Here is a 14,433-nt window from a genome sequence, read left to right as displayed (position 1 = left end):
ATTGCAGAGTGTGGACACCGGATGAGTCACCTAAAAGCAAAGCTAATAGGGTGCTACGATGGGCATACACTTCTAGATAGCTAGACATGGGTTCTCTTGCGTAAATGCCCAGGGCTTTTCATGTCTTTTATGGTTCTTAGGGTAACATTAGAGATCAGGAATGCCCACTTTAAAGCCAGAACCACCTGGACACTAGTCCCAATCTCACTACTTTTAGATGTGTGACCTTGAGTAATTTCTTCACTTCTCTGAGTTTTATCTGTAAAATGGTGCTAATCAGCCCTCTCTCATGCAGTTGCCATGGAGATTAAAGTAACCACATGTGCAGCACCTGGGACAGCGACAAATGCTTACCAATACTCAATCGGAACTACACCCGTACCACCATTTTTTTTTTTTTTTAATTATACTTTAAGTTCTAGGGTACATGTGCATAACGTGCAGGTTACATATGTATACTTTTGCCATGTTGGTGTGCTGCACCCATCAACTCGTCATTTACATCAGGTATCACTCCCAATGCCTTACCACCATTTTCTATTGAAGTTATTTGTGCATATTTTGCCTCCCCTAATGGACTATGCATTCCTCAAAAGCAAAAGGCCTACTTGTGTCCCTTTGTTTTTCTCTATAGTGCCATGCAGAGGGACTTGAGGAATATTTGATGCTTGAACAAAATAATCTTTCATTGCTATAAGACACCATATGCATATGATGTCAACAGGAGGGTCTAAAATGGGACTCTGAAGGAAGAAGATGTGGCCGCTAGCTGGATTGTTGCAGCTACTGGGCAGTCCATGTGTATGACACCATGCCTGGTGGAGTGCTCTACAGGTTATGCAAGATTTGGCTGCTGCTTTCTTTCCAGCCTCATTTTTGAACTCACTTTCTCCATCTTTCAAGGAACAGAAGGAAGGCCAAGTTCATTGCTGTTCCACAGCCTTAACTCTTGATCTTGCCCATGACTGACCCTCTGTCATTGGATCTCAGCTTGCAGGTCATTTTGTCGAGGAAACCTAAACTTCCAAAAGAAGGCAGCCCCCTATTCAGTTACTCTTCTATCCCATCACACTTTCTCATATCAGTCATTTTCTGCAAAGCATTCCCTGAAATAATTATTTTAAATTATTTATTTGGATAATACCTCTTACCCAGCAGCATATAAGCCCAGGCATACAGGGACCTTGTCTGTCCAGATCGTCTCCAGTGATCTGAGCACAACAGATGCTTAGTGATAATGGAACACAAGGATAAATCTTCATTGATTTACGTATTTTTTAAAAAATCATTGAGAAGAAAGCCCCATCTAATTATGTAGGGAAGTTCAAACAGGCCAATAGGAGGCCCGGCAGGTGGGAAGAGAGAGAAAATTATCTTGTTGATCCACCCAAAATTGTTAAGGAGCCTTTTCCTATCCTGTAGGTTGTAAGTGAAGAGGACTTCCAGAGATGGGCCAGTTTCCGGCGTGAGGCTGAGGCATCCCTCGACAACCGAGATGAGCTTCTCATGGAAACTGCACAGCATCTGGAGAATCAACTCACCTTACTTGGTAGCTAAAAATAAGTCGTCATTATAGGAAAAAAGGAATGCAGCCAGTTGAGAAGGGAGCTCTTGGCCCCGATTCTGACACTACTAATATGTCTCCATTAGCAACCTTCCCTGGGGTTCCCTTCCAGGTATTTGGCACAAATGGGCCGTGCCAATACCCAACCCAGAAGCCACACACAGATTCCTGAGGATGCTCTGGGAGCATTCCTGCATTCCCTGCTGGAAGAAGCCTCTGAGTTTGGCTGCTTTTCCAATAGCACACTCTTCCCTTCATTCAAATGTTTGCTAAGCACCTACTATGTGCCAAGTGACATGCTAGGCTTTGGGGCTGCAACAAGGGACAGGAGCCAAAAAGTCTGCCCTCCCAGAGCCTGGAGTCTAATGACGATACCAGATGATTGAGCAAGCAATTTCAACAGACTGTGGTGAGAGCTGGGCTAGCAGATGGGCCAGGTGGGATGGAAGCACAAAGTAGGAGATGCCAGCCTAGCACAGGGGTGAGGGAGGGTCTAGGAAGGCAGTGAACTGAAAGCAAGAAGAGAAGCTGGTCAGGCAGAGAGGGAGGACCCAGTTGAAGGTCTGGAGGCTGGTGGGAAACAGAGTTGGGGGAAATGATGGAAGGCAGGAATGATCAGCAGGACCCAGATTATGATGGGCCATGTCAATCAGCTGCTAAAAGTTTGGAGAGGGCAGAGGGTGAAAGCAGGGACAGATCTGTGCTTTACAAAAACTGCTGATTGCTGCAGCATGGAAGTTAGATTGCTGTGCTGAGAGAGAGATGAGAAGCACAGAGACTGATTAAGAGACAAGCTGTGCTTTCTGTTGGAGGAAAAGCATTGCTAAGAAGCAAGGGGAAGCTTTATTGAACAGGATTAATGTCCTCACGCCTGGGGAGCAAAATCTTGGTAAGCAATGCCCAAACAGCAAGCACTGGCCACATGGCACAAAGCCTTCTTTCTTCTTGGTGGACAATGTTGACCTGGGGATGAGGACCAAGTTCTAGACAGGGACACACTCCTCTGAGACTTGGCTTCTCCTCTGGATGAGTCACATGCCTCCAGCTGCCCAGCCAAACAGGAGTTCAAAGGGAAATATCCAAGGTCGCTGTAAAGTAGGATGGCTGACAAGCCGAGGAGGCGGAATGGGGTTGGGGAATGGAATGCATTAGCTCCCCACATCCTTTAGCCTATGGTTTCCTATGGTTTCCTATGTCTCGGCTGCAGAAGCCTCTGCTTGCTGCCTCATAAGGTCCCCTTTAAAGCTGAACACAAGAACTCACTTGAACAAGAACCAGAGAATGGCTGGGCCAGACAACTCTACCACATGATACCACCAGGAAGTCATCCCATTCAGGCACCTGATCCCTTTCTCCCTTCCTAGAGGATTCTTTTGTTTCGGGACAGCACTCTAGGCTCACTCTATGAGAGGCGTTCCTCCGGTTCTTCTGTGTGAAGAGAACACACTTGTCAGAACCTGCTGGCTTCCCCTAGCTGGGAAAGGCTTTCACAACCTTCCTGTTTCATTTTCTCTTTCACACAAATAAATGTGTTTTTCTCCTCTCTCCTTCACTCTGCCTCACTGTAATAAGTGAGCTTCCTCTCACCTTCCAGACTAACGCTATAGGGGAAGATGAGGCCCAAGCCATCACTTTTTATGGGGTTGTTTACCTGTGCATATGGCCCTCAAATGCAAAACAGGCACATTTCAGGATAGTGGGGTTCTTTGTCTCCCTTCAAGATGGCTTGGAGAGGAGGGCTGAGAAGAGAATTCCACTTTCCACCGAGAAACTGGCACACCACTAAAAAGCTGTGATGCCTTCATGCGGTCTCAAAATATGAAATAATCTTTTCAATATGCATCCAACGTAATCGCTTTGCCAACCTATTGTCACTATGGATTATTAAAAGAAACAAAATGCCGTGCTCCTGCCCAGAGTGAAATGGGTAGCCATTAGTCTGTGATCTGAAATGAATCTCAATTGAAAAGCAGATTTATTTTTGCTTAATCACTTAGCAACTATTCAATATTTGGGTATCTATTCATCAGGGCTGGTGCAAAGCTTGAGATCCTTCAAAAATTATGGAATCTGCCTGTTTAATTTCCTCCAAGAATATTATCAAAAATGTGAGTCCCTATTAATTCTGCTTTGATCAGTTGCAGGGCAAAGATTTCAGTCCTTTCACTTCTATTCCTATTGCTGCTAGGCCAGTCCAGGCTACTGTTGCCTCTCCTCTGCAGTCCTGCCTGGCCTCCTAAGTAGCTTTTAGCTCTGAATCTCATCCTGCTTTTCCAATCTCCAACCTATTCTCTTCTCTAGAATGATATTCTTAAAAGTCAAAACTGATTCTGTCACTCCCCAGCATAACACCCTTGAATAGCTTTCGTTACTACCAAATAAATTGCAAATCCTTTGAGGCCCTGACAAGGCTCTGCACAATCCAGCACCCCTAAGTTCCTTTTCTGGCCTCATCTCTCACCTAGCTCTGCCTCCATTTCTGCATCTTCCTCTACTCTAACCTCTGGGACTTCGCACACGCTGATCCCTCAACCTGGAATTTTCCTCCTCTGCCACCTCTTTGCATTATCTCCCAGGTCTCACTTTAAGTAGCACTTCCTCAGCAAAGCCCACCCTGATTTTCCAGGTGAAGTTCAGGTCTCCTGGTATATATTTACAGGGTACCCTGACTTTCTCTCATTATATAGCTCAATTATAAATTATTATTCAATGACCATTGAACTCAGAGGTAGAGACCAACTCCATCTAGTTCACTGTTATATCCTAGGTGCACAGCCTAGCACAGTGATGCTATGTAATAAACGTTGCCTGCCTTCACAGGGCTTTGGGGAAATTAAGCAACTACTCTTTTACCACAAATGTGAACTCTGTTGTTTTTGATCACTCCAGGAGCCACTGGGATTGAAGACCGGCTGCAGGAAGGAGTTCCAGATACGATTGCCACTCTGCGGGAGGCTGGGATCCAGCTCTGGGTCTTGACTGGAGATAAGCAGGAGACAGCGGTCAACATTGCCCATTCCTGCAGACTGTTAGATCAGACTGACACTGTTTACACCATCAACACAGAGAATCAGGTGAGGTTATCCTCTGTATTGATATCTGCAGATATCAAAGTGTAGAGCAACCCCTCGACCAAGAGGATACAGGTTTCTAGGTGGGATTTGGGTATACCAGGGAAGCACCCAACCCCCAACAGATCGCTGAATCTTGGAGTCTGGAGGACCCTGGAAGTCATCCAGCCCAATATCCTTTATCTCATCCCCATACATGGTTGGCTGCTCTCTTTTATATTACTTCTGGCACTGCTTGTTAGAAAGTTTTACCTCTCCCAAATTCTATTGCTGGTCCAGTCTCCCCATTTGCCCCACAGATAAGGAAACTGAAGACTACTGGGGCTAAGTCACTTGCTCAGGTTTACCCTGCTTGTTTCTGATAGGTAGAACTAAGTCTAGAACTGAGCTAGTGCTATTTACATTCTACCACACTATTTGCCTATGGAATCTCAACTGTCATTTTCTCACTATTTAAGACTAATTTATCCATTGAAAAAGTCCCAATTAAATTGAAATTATTCTGAGCTTAAATTTTCAGCATCAATTTATATGTCAAACTGGTCTGCCACGGAGTAAAAACCTGAAAAGAATAATGCATGAAGCCAATATGTTTTTATGGGATAAGAGAAAGAATGAAGCAAAGTTCTAAAAATGGCACTTTTCAACCGGAATAGATTACGAGTGGCAGGGAGTGAGATTTGGAGAGAAGACTGGGAAAGCTGAAGAGGCATATTCAAACCTATAACACCATTTTGATTTTAGGGGGAAGTATCTGTTTTCACAATTCAAATTGCAGAAAGTAAAGCGCCACCACATGTTCTTGGCTGATGAAGGTGGGGGCTGGGCATTGAGATGTGTGCTCCTATCAGAAGGAAGCAGGGGTTGGATTACACAGAGGATATAAACCAGAAGAGCACTCTACTGCAGGGGTGTGGGCATAGGGCTCCTAGGGCACCTACACCTAGGACATACCATGGAGAAAAGAGAAGAAGATGGAAAGAGGAAAAGAAGGAGAGAAGACACTGGATTCTAAGTTTTGCCTGAGGCTGATGTAGACCTACAGTAGAATGTTGGGGAGGTTTATATTTCATTTTTACTCCATGAAGCAACAATATACACCTCTTTTTAAAAAATAAAACTAGTATAGATTATGAAAAATGCCAGAGGATCTTTAGATGAATTGGAAAAATCATTTACTTTCCTGTCAGGTGCACAGATTATTAGATTAAACCTTAATGAATTTTCAAAATGAAAATAAGCTCAGGGAAAACTTGGGTTTTAATATTGTGCTTAGGAAGGAAAGTAATTTTCAGCTTGCTTGAGTGCTTGATCCCCATGCCTGCCTGTCCTGCTTGTAATGGAAATTTGGTTTGCAATGATTCTTTCACTCCAGGTAATTCTAGAAGGAGAACATCTGCAAACCAGTGAGGCAGTCAGCCAGAGGGAGATCTGCTCATTGGTTAAACAGCCGAAGCTCCTAAGGAACAGTCAGCCATACTCCACCTTTAATTCAGTCAATGACAGTTCTTTCTGTCCAGCATCCTCCAGGATAGTGCCTGAATCCTCAGCCATGCCTACACCCTTGGGCTCACTAAACCTGTAAGATTAGTCTTTTCATCTCTTTACCTGGGATGAAAAATAAAATGTTAAGCCAGAAACTGGGGAAATATACTCTAAGTCTTAGTTTATTTAAACCCTAGTTTAATGTAGTTACATATTTCCTCCAAGGTTTTTAATTTGCCTAATTCACCATAAATTGATTTAGGATTACTATCTCTTTGCTAGGTGTATTAAAGCAGTATTGAAGTTATGGGATCTACCTAGACCTCAGAATTCTCATCCCAAAGATGAGAGAATTACTAATCACTGATGTGTTCATCAACCAAGGAATTTTAAGAGGAACTAACGTATTAGATAGGAACTAATACTGAAACCACTATTATTACTATTGTAATAATTTTGTTAATAATAATTAACAACATGCATTGAAGTTTTAATATGGTTCAAACGCCATTCTTCTTGCACTTCTATTCTCCTCATCTGTAAAACAGATTAAAACTATTAACTTCACAGATTACTGGCAGGATTAAATAAGATCACAGAAGAAAATGACTTACTTAGTACAGTACCTATGTTAGTTATCTACTGCTACATAACAAATAACTCCAAACCTTAGGACCTGAAACAACAGACATTTATTATCTTATGGTTTCTGTGGATTAGGAGTTCAGGGGCATCTTAGCTGGGCATTCCTAGCTCAAGGTCTCTCTTGAGGTTGGACTCAAGCTGTTGGTCAGGGCTGTGGGCTCATCTGATGGCTCAACAGGTGGGTGGTTTGGGCACGGGAAGGAGTTCTGCTTCCAAATTCACCCACATAACTGTTAGCAGGCCTGTTTCTCACTCTGTGGGCCTCTCCACAGGACTGCTATACAACATGATAGCTGGTTTTCCTCAGGGCTAATCATCCAAGAGAAAGTGAGAAAGAACACCAAATTGGAAGCCACTGTCTTTTTATAACCTAATATGGGAGGTGACATCCCATCACTTCTGCAGAATTCCCTTCATCAGAAAGGAGTCTCTAGGTCTAGACCACAGTCAATGAAAGGAGACTACACAAGGGCATGAATACCAGGAACTGGAGATCACTGGGAACCACCATCTTAGAGGCTTCCTACCACAGTACAGGAGGTATTCTAAATGTTCAATGAATGGTAATTATTGTACTATTTTAAAAGCTGGAAATAAGTAAATTCAGAGATGACTTAATTTTAAAGCTTATGTCTCCAATGACTTGCTTTAGTCATACATTGGAGGAATTTATATAATTGGTGCCAGTCCCAGCTTCCAAAGGACTACTTTGATCTCTTCCAGATAAGTGCCTCTGGTATAAGCGCACACTCCTAGAACTGCTTCCTGTGGCCCCCCTGGGCTCTATGCATATTCTAGTGCCTGTAACACTCAATTTAGCATCTTAAAGGTAGGCACAGGAATAATAAACTATGTCTTTGTTCTTTCCAAAATAAGTTATGCCAAGACAGAGTGCAGTGACTAACACCTGTAATCCCAGCACTTTGGAGGCCAAGGCAGATGGATCACTTGAGGTCAGGAGTTCAAGACCAGCCTGGCTAAAATGGTGAAACCCTGTCTTTACTAAAAATATAAAAATTAGCCAAGTATGGTGGTGCATGCTGGTAATCCCAGTTACTTGGGAGGTTGAGGCACGAAAATCACTTGAACCCTGGAGGCAGAGGTTGCAGTGAGACGAGATCATGCCACTGCACTCCAGACTGGGTGACAGAATGAGACTCTGCCTCAAAAAAAAAAAAAAAAAAAAAAAAAAAGTTATGCCAGACATTTTCCCAGACAGAAATCTCAAGATCAGTGTTCCCTAACCCTGGCCCTTCAGAATTGCTTTCACAATATTTTCCAAAATCTGTATATGACTTGTACTGTTTTTTTACTTAATAAGTTGACTCACTTTGAGTATTATTTTTAGAAGAAACTTTTAGCACTTCAATAAATGTAAAATCATCATCCCTTGCCATGGATGAAGGAACACTGTAAAATGAAGACCCATGTGAAGAAAACAATGATATTAAAATTGATTAAATTAATTCAAGATGGATTAGAGACTTAAATGTTAGACCTAAAACCATAAAAACCCTAGAAGAAAACCTAGGCAACACCATTCAGGACATAGGCATGGGCAAGGACTTCATGACTAAAAGCCAAAATAGACAAATGGGATCAAATTAAACTAAAGAGCTTCTGCACAGCAAAAGAAACTACCATCAGAGTGAACAGGCAACCTACAGAATGGGAGAAAATTTTTGCAATCTACCCATCTGACAAAGGGCTAATATCCACAATCTACAAAGAACTTAAATTTACAAGAAAAAATCAAACAATCCCATCAAAAAGTGGACAAAGGATATCAACACTTTTCAAAAGAAGACATTTATGCAGCCAACAGACACGTGAAAAAAATGCTCATCATCACTGGTCATCAGAGAAACGCAAATCAAAACCACAGTGAGATACCATCTTACACCAGTCAGAATGGCGATCATTGAAAAGTCAGGAAACAACAGGTGCTGGAGAGGATGTGGAGAAATAGGAACACTTTTACACTGTTGGTGGGACTGTAAACTAGTTCAACCATTGTGGAAGACAGTGTGGTGATTCCTCAAGGATCTAGAACTAGAAATACCATTTGATCCAGCCATCCCATTACTGGGTTTATACCCAAAGGATTATAAATCATGCTGCTACAAAGATACACGCACACATATGTTTATTGTGGCACTATTCACAATAGCAAAGACTTGGAATCAACCCAAATGTCCATCAATGAGAGACTGGATTAAGAAAATGTGGCACATATACACCATGGAATACTATGCAGCCATAAAAAGGGATGAGTTCATGTCCTTTGTAGTGACATGGATGAAGCTGGAAACCATCATTCTGAGCAAACTGTTGCAAGGACAGAAAACAAAACACCACATCTCACTCGGAGGTGGGAACTGAACAATGAGAACACTTGGACACAGGGCAGGGAACATCACACACCAGGGCCTGTCATGGGGTAGGGGAATCAGGGAGGGATAGCATTAGAAGAAATATCTAATGTAAATGACAAGTTAATGGCTGCAGCAAACCAACATGGCCCATGTATACATATGTAACCTGCACATTGTGCACATGTACCCTAGAACTTAAAGTATAATAAAAATAAATTGATAATGCTGTTTTCTGCGACTTTATTAAAAAGTGATGTTCAGAAAAGTTGATATCAAGAATAAATTTGAATCAAAATATGACTATCTTTGATATAATCAAAAGTAATGGAAGAAAAAAATTGAAAAAGGAAATACTTTCTCACTATATTTCAAGGCAAACACCAGAAAAAAATTAATAAGCTTATTTCCATCAATAAGAGTTTCATAACCAAAGTCCGTTCAAACCAACATGATCAATGCTTCATGCCACAGTTCTTAGCACCCTTCGTGGAATACAACAATGAGAAAACACAGGGACAATGTATTTTTTCGATTAGGAAGCCACAGTTCAAGTAGTAATGATCCTGACTCCACTACTAAGTTTGGATGATCTTGGGTGAGTTATTAAAGATCTCATTTCAATCTCCTCATCTCTAAGACTGGGAATACACACCCTATCTACCACACAGGAATGTTCTAAGGAACAAAGGGGAACTTAAATGACCTGTGAGAAATAGAAAACACCATACCATCATGACATATTATCATTATTTACCATCATATTAGTATTATTTATTATGCCATCCTTGTATCTGTCTCCATCTTGCTGAGCTATTTTCACTCCCACTCACAAGCAGTGTCTTCTATTTTGTCTGTTAATTTGGTTCCAAATTAATATTCCTTTGATGTTATGTCATATATTGCAGAGAGATGTAAAAATTGGAGAATAGCTTATAAGTAATCTCTATGATAGTAGATTTTTATGACTATCTTACTAAAGAATAAAGTGAAATTGTTAACATGCATTTCCAAGGTTGCTTAAAAATACTGTATTATTATGCCTCTTTATAGGAGACCTGTGAATCCATCCTCAATTGTGCATTGGAAGAGCTAAAGCAATTTCATGAACTACAGAAGCCAGACCGCAAGCTCTTTGGGTTCCACTTACCTTCCAAGACACCATCCATCACCTCAGAAGCTGTGGTTCCAGAAGCTGGATTGGTCATCGACGGGAAGACATTGAATGCCATCTTCCAGGGGAAGCTAGAGAAGAAGTTTCTGGAATTGACCCAGTATTGTCGGTCCGTCCTGTGCTGCCGCTCCACGCCACTCCAGAAGAGTATGGTAGTCAAGTTGGTGCGAGACAAGTTGCACGTCATGACCCTTTCCATAGGTACCCATCATACTGAGATGCGGGTGGCACCTTGGCAGGGATGATCTGATGAAAGACCGGACCAGAGGTGGGAGGTCAGGTCTCAAAGTCAGAATGCTTAGGCTGAGAGTCATTGTCTTAGAGGAAGAGAGTCCAAAATGACAATCAAGATGCAGCAACTAGGGGATGAAGTGGGACAGTGCATCAAAGTTCCTAGAACTAGCAAGTCAGCTAAAGATAAATCAGGATTTAGATGGAGGTCAAAACCAGCAGAGGCCTTGAATTCAGTGCATCCAGGTAGTTCAAGAAATGTTGCCATCAATGATATATACTCAGACCATCTTAATTCTGGGATTCAGATCATTCTCCCTTTCATACTTTGTGCATGCCACAGCTTCAGGTGTTCAGGGATTTGATAGTATTCTGAGTGTTGATGGCTGGTGGGGAGATTTTAAAGATTGGAACTGTCTCATGTTTAACTTGCGTTTATTTCTAAATATGAGGCCAGCACAAAGAATATCACCAATAGATGCTAGCACTGGTTGATAAAGAATTTTTCAGAGGGGGCTAAACTTTAATCATGTTGGGACAGAGAAATGAAAACTGCACTTACTTAACACCTTTCAGGAACAACCAAATCTGGTTTAAAAGAATCTTTGTGATCTTCTGTTACCCTCAGCCACAGGTCTTATTGTGGTCACCTTTCTTTCTCCAACATTTGCCTTTCCATGTTCCAACAAATGAAACTGTTTACCATTCTGGGCCGTGTCCTCTCTCACTTCTGGGCCTTTGCACAAGTTATTTCCTCTGTAAAACACTTCTTCCAATCCCACCTAACTTTGCTTTCCCCTGGGGGCTCCCACAGCACCCAGGACTCATAGCTCAAAGCACTGTCATACCTTCTGTGATGGCCTCCTCAGTAGACCATCACAGTAGAACATCTACTCGAGTAGACCTCAGTAGACCATCACTCAGTAGAACATCTATACTCGAGTTCCTCGAGCAGAAAGATCACGTCAGCCTTATTCACTGTTGGATCCCCTGCCCAGCACATACCAAGCACATAGTAACTATTGCCTTCTCTTAGGGGATGAAATGGGACAGGGATATCTCTGAGGGATATTCTTACAGATGTTGCCAGCTTCTCCTCCTTCTACACAGGCATGAGAAAAGATTTTCTTTCCTGACATTTCAAATAGAAACCCTATTAAACATGATGGTTTTGTTCCTGGTCTTCAGATAAGAACAGTAGAGAATAACAAGAGTGGGGCAGAAAGAAAGCAGAGAACAAACCTTTAGCAACGACATCCTACTTTTATGCCTGGAATTGTCCTCTTCAGAAATTCAGACACACATAAGGCAATAGCCCAAGAATGATTTTCTGAGGTCAGATATTGGCTTCACTCCCATAGCAACAGAAACAAAACCAGCGTGGCAAGAAATAGCATGGTTTCACACCTCTACTTCTCCTGGTTCACTAACAGAAGAGGTTAAAGGTTGGATTTATTCTGCCATGGGGATGATTAAAATTATGCATTGCTATGCAATCAAAAAAAATTTTAGAATAAAGGCTACTTATGGCAAAATTTTTAAGACCAATAAATGTGTCATCAGATAACTAGAATCATTCTCTCCCTCCCATTTTATATTCTACATCATAATATATCATATAATAAACATATATATTTTATATCTTTACAAATATATAAAGATATAAAGATATAAATTTCTATATATAGAAATATAAAAAATATCAATATAAATTCTATATCATAATAATATATTAATTGAGGCTTATTCTGAGAAACTGCTAGAAAACAGGTATGGCCAGGAAAAGAATGAAGGCAGCATAGTCTACAACAACAAGGGTTGGCAAACTATGGCCTGCAGGCTGAATCCAACCCACGGCATGTTTTTGTATGGATACTAAGAATGATTTTTCTATTTTTCAATGTAAAATTTATAAAATACTAATAGCCTGTCAGCAAGAATAACTGTTCAGTTTTGCTTCTTGGCTCACAAAACCTAAAATATTTACCATCTGACCCTTTACAGAAAAAGTTTGCTGAACTCCCATCTAAAAGATAAAGCACTGGGGAGAGTTTAGCTTCCGGGGAAGGCCTCGCTGTATAGAGCTATCTGTGGCTACTTAAATTTAATTAAATCGAATTTCACCAGCAAAATTTCCATAGTCACATGTGGCTACTGGTTTCTGTATTGGACAGTGCAGATATAGAACATTTCCCTCATCACAGAAAGATCTTGAACAGTCTTGGTATACAAGGAGACTGTGTGTGTGTGTGTGTGTGTGTGTGTGTGTGTGTGTGTGTTTCTATGCCTTACCTCCAGTTTCCTGAAACAACTCAGTTCATTGAATGGGAACTCAGTGTGACTAAATGTATTGCAAAAACATGAGTCAATCTCATTTTTCTACACTGAGAAACAAAACAATATCATCCCTCTCCTTGGAAACCACTGACAATTTCTGATGATTTCACTGTCCAAACTGTCCAGTTGTCTTGATATGGTTAGTATTTCAAGTTTGACTGGGGGAAGTGTGTTGGCCCTGGAATCTGAAAGATCTGGGTTCCATTTCTCCTGGGTCCTTTCTCTAGTGGAATTACCCTTGCCAAGTCTCTAAGTTGCTCAACTTCTCCATTTGCTGATCAGTAAAGTTCACTGTAACATTTGTGAAGGCATTTTTTTTTTTTGAAAACTGCCCAAGTCTCTTGATTACCATTATATCCCCAATACCTAGTGCTGTGCCTAGAAAAAAAAAGACACTTAGTAAGTCCTATATTTGTTGAATGGTAAAGAAAATGGTGGACTTATTGTCCAAGGAAAGTACTATAGCAATAACTTTCTATAGCACTAATGTTGAAAGGATTCAATTGTACATAACTGGGGACACTTTATAGCTACCTCATTGTCACTGAGCAGTTGAACCAAAAATAAAGATACCTCATGACCTCTCTTTCAGGTGATGGAGCAAATGATGTAAGCATGATTCAAGCTGCTGATATTGGAATTGGAATATCTGGACAGGAAGGCATGCAGGTATTGTTCTCTGCAACTGTTCTTGTTTCTTCCTTCCTTTCTTTGGTCCTTAGTTGAGATATAAGGAAATCTCCAGAGTGTTGGAGAAACTTCTCCCTGAGAACTTCCACCCACATCCAAAGTTGCAATGCCCTCCATAAGCAATGACAGATATAAGGACATTGGAAATCCTTTTGCAAATGTACACTTTCATAGTGTCAAAATTCAGCTTGAAAGAAGAATACTAACTTGACTGCTAAATGTTCCCATTAAAACAGACAACATTTTGTGTTTGTGGGTTTTGAGCCATTAACAATTGTATTTCCACCACCAGTGTAAACATTTGGCACTGCTTAAATTTGTTGATGAGGATAGAGAGCATTGACTGGGAAGCTGCAGAATAGTTCTGAAATGTTACCCTTTGCGTATCTCCTATATGCCAGCAATCTGTTAGACCAGGGGTATCCAATCTTTTGGCTTGCCTGGGCCACACTGGAAGAAGAATTGTATTGGGCTACACATAAAATGCACTAACTATAGCTGATGAGCTTTAAAAAACTGCAAAAAAAAAAAATAAGTCTCATAATTTTGGGCCACATTCAAAGCCATCCTGGCTGGCATTAGACACTTCACATTTAGGATCTCCTTGAACTTTACTAATCATCACACCCTCTAATGGATTGCTATTCCATTTTTTAGATTGGGAAACTGAGGCACAGGAAATTAGACCAAAATTTATACCAGGATTTACAAACAGGCATGTTCAGTGTTCACGTTTTCAAAAGAGTACTATAAACTGTGTCTTGTTCTGAGTAATCCCAGGGGCAGAAGACATATTTCAGCTCCAGGTAAAGGAAGAGCTGTCACTTAGCTCCATCTGTGAATGGAGCCAATGGCCTGCCTCAG

At 41.2% G+C, this 14,433-nt stretch overlaps 1 protein-coding gene across 1 annotated transcript in view; it reads left to right on the top strand.

The window, feature by feature from the left end:
- ATP10B (ATPase phospholipid transporting 10B (putative)) overlaps nucleotides 1-14,433 on the top strand; it is a 274,240-nt gene that overhangs the window by 223,595 nt on the left and 36,212 nt on the right. The window contains exons 17-20 of the mRNA XM_025389215.1: nucleotides 1,423-1,549; nucleotides 4,454-4,638; nucleotides 10,191-10,512; nucleotides 13,472-13,548. Coding sequence (XP_025245000.1) covers nucleotides 1,423-1,549; nucleotides 4,454-4,638; nucleotides 10,191-10,512; nucleotides 13,472-13,548 — 711 coding nt within the window. The remainder of the gene's footprint in view (nucleotides 1-1,422; nucleotides 1,550-4,453; nucleotides 4,639-10,190; nucleotides 10,513-13,471; nucleotides 13,549-14,433) is intronic.

The sequence above is a fragment of the Theropithecus gelada genome, chromosome 6 (genome assembly GCF_003255815.1).
Source record: "Theropithecus gelada isolate Dixy chromosome 6, Tgel_1.0, whole genome shotgun sequence".
NCBI classification, from domain to species: domain Eukaryota; kingdom Metazoa; phylum Chordata; class Mammalia; order Primates; family Cercopithecidae; genus Theropithecus; species Theropithecus gelada.
Note: the sequence above shows the minus strand (reverse complement) of the source record. Positions and strands in the feature narration are given on the sequence as shown.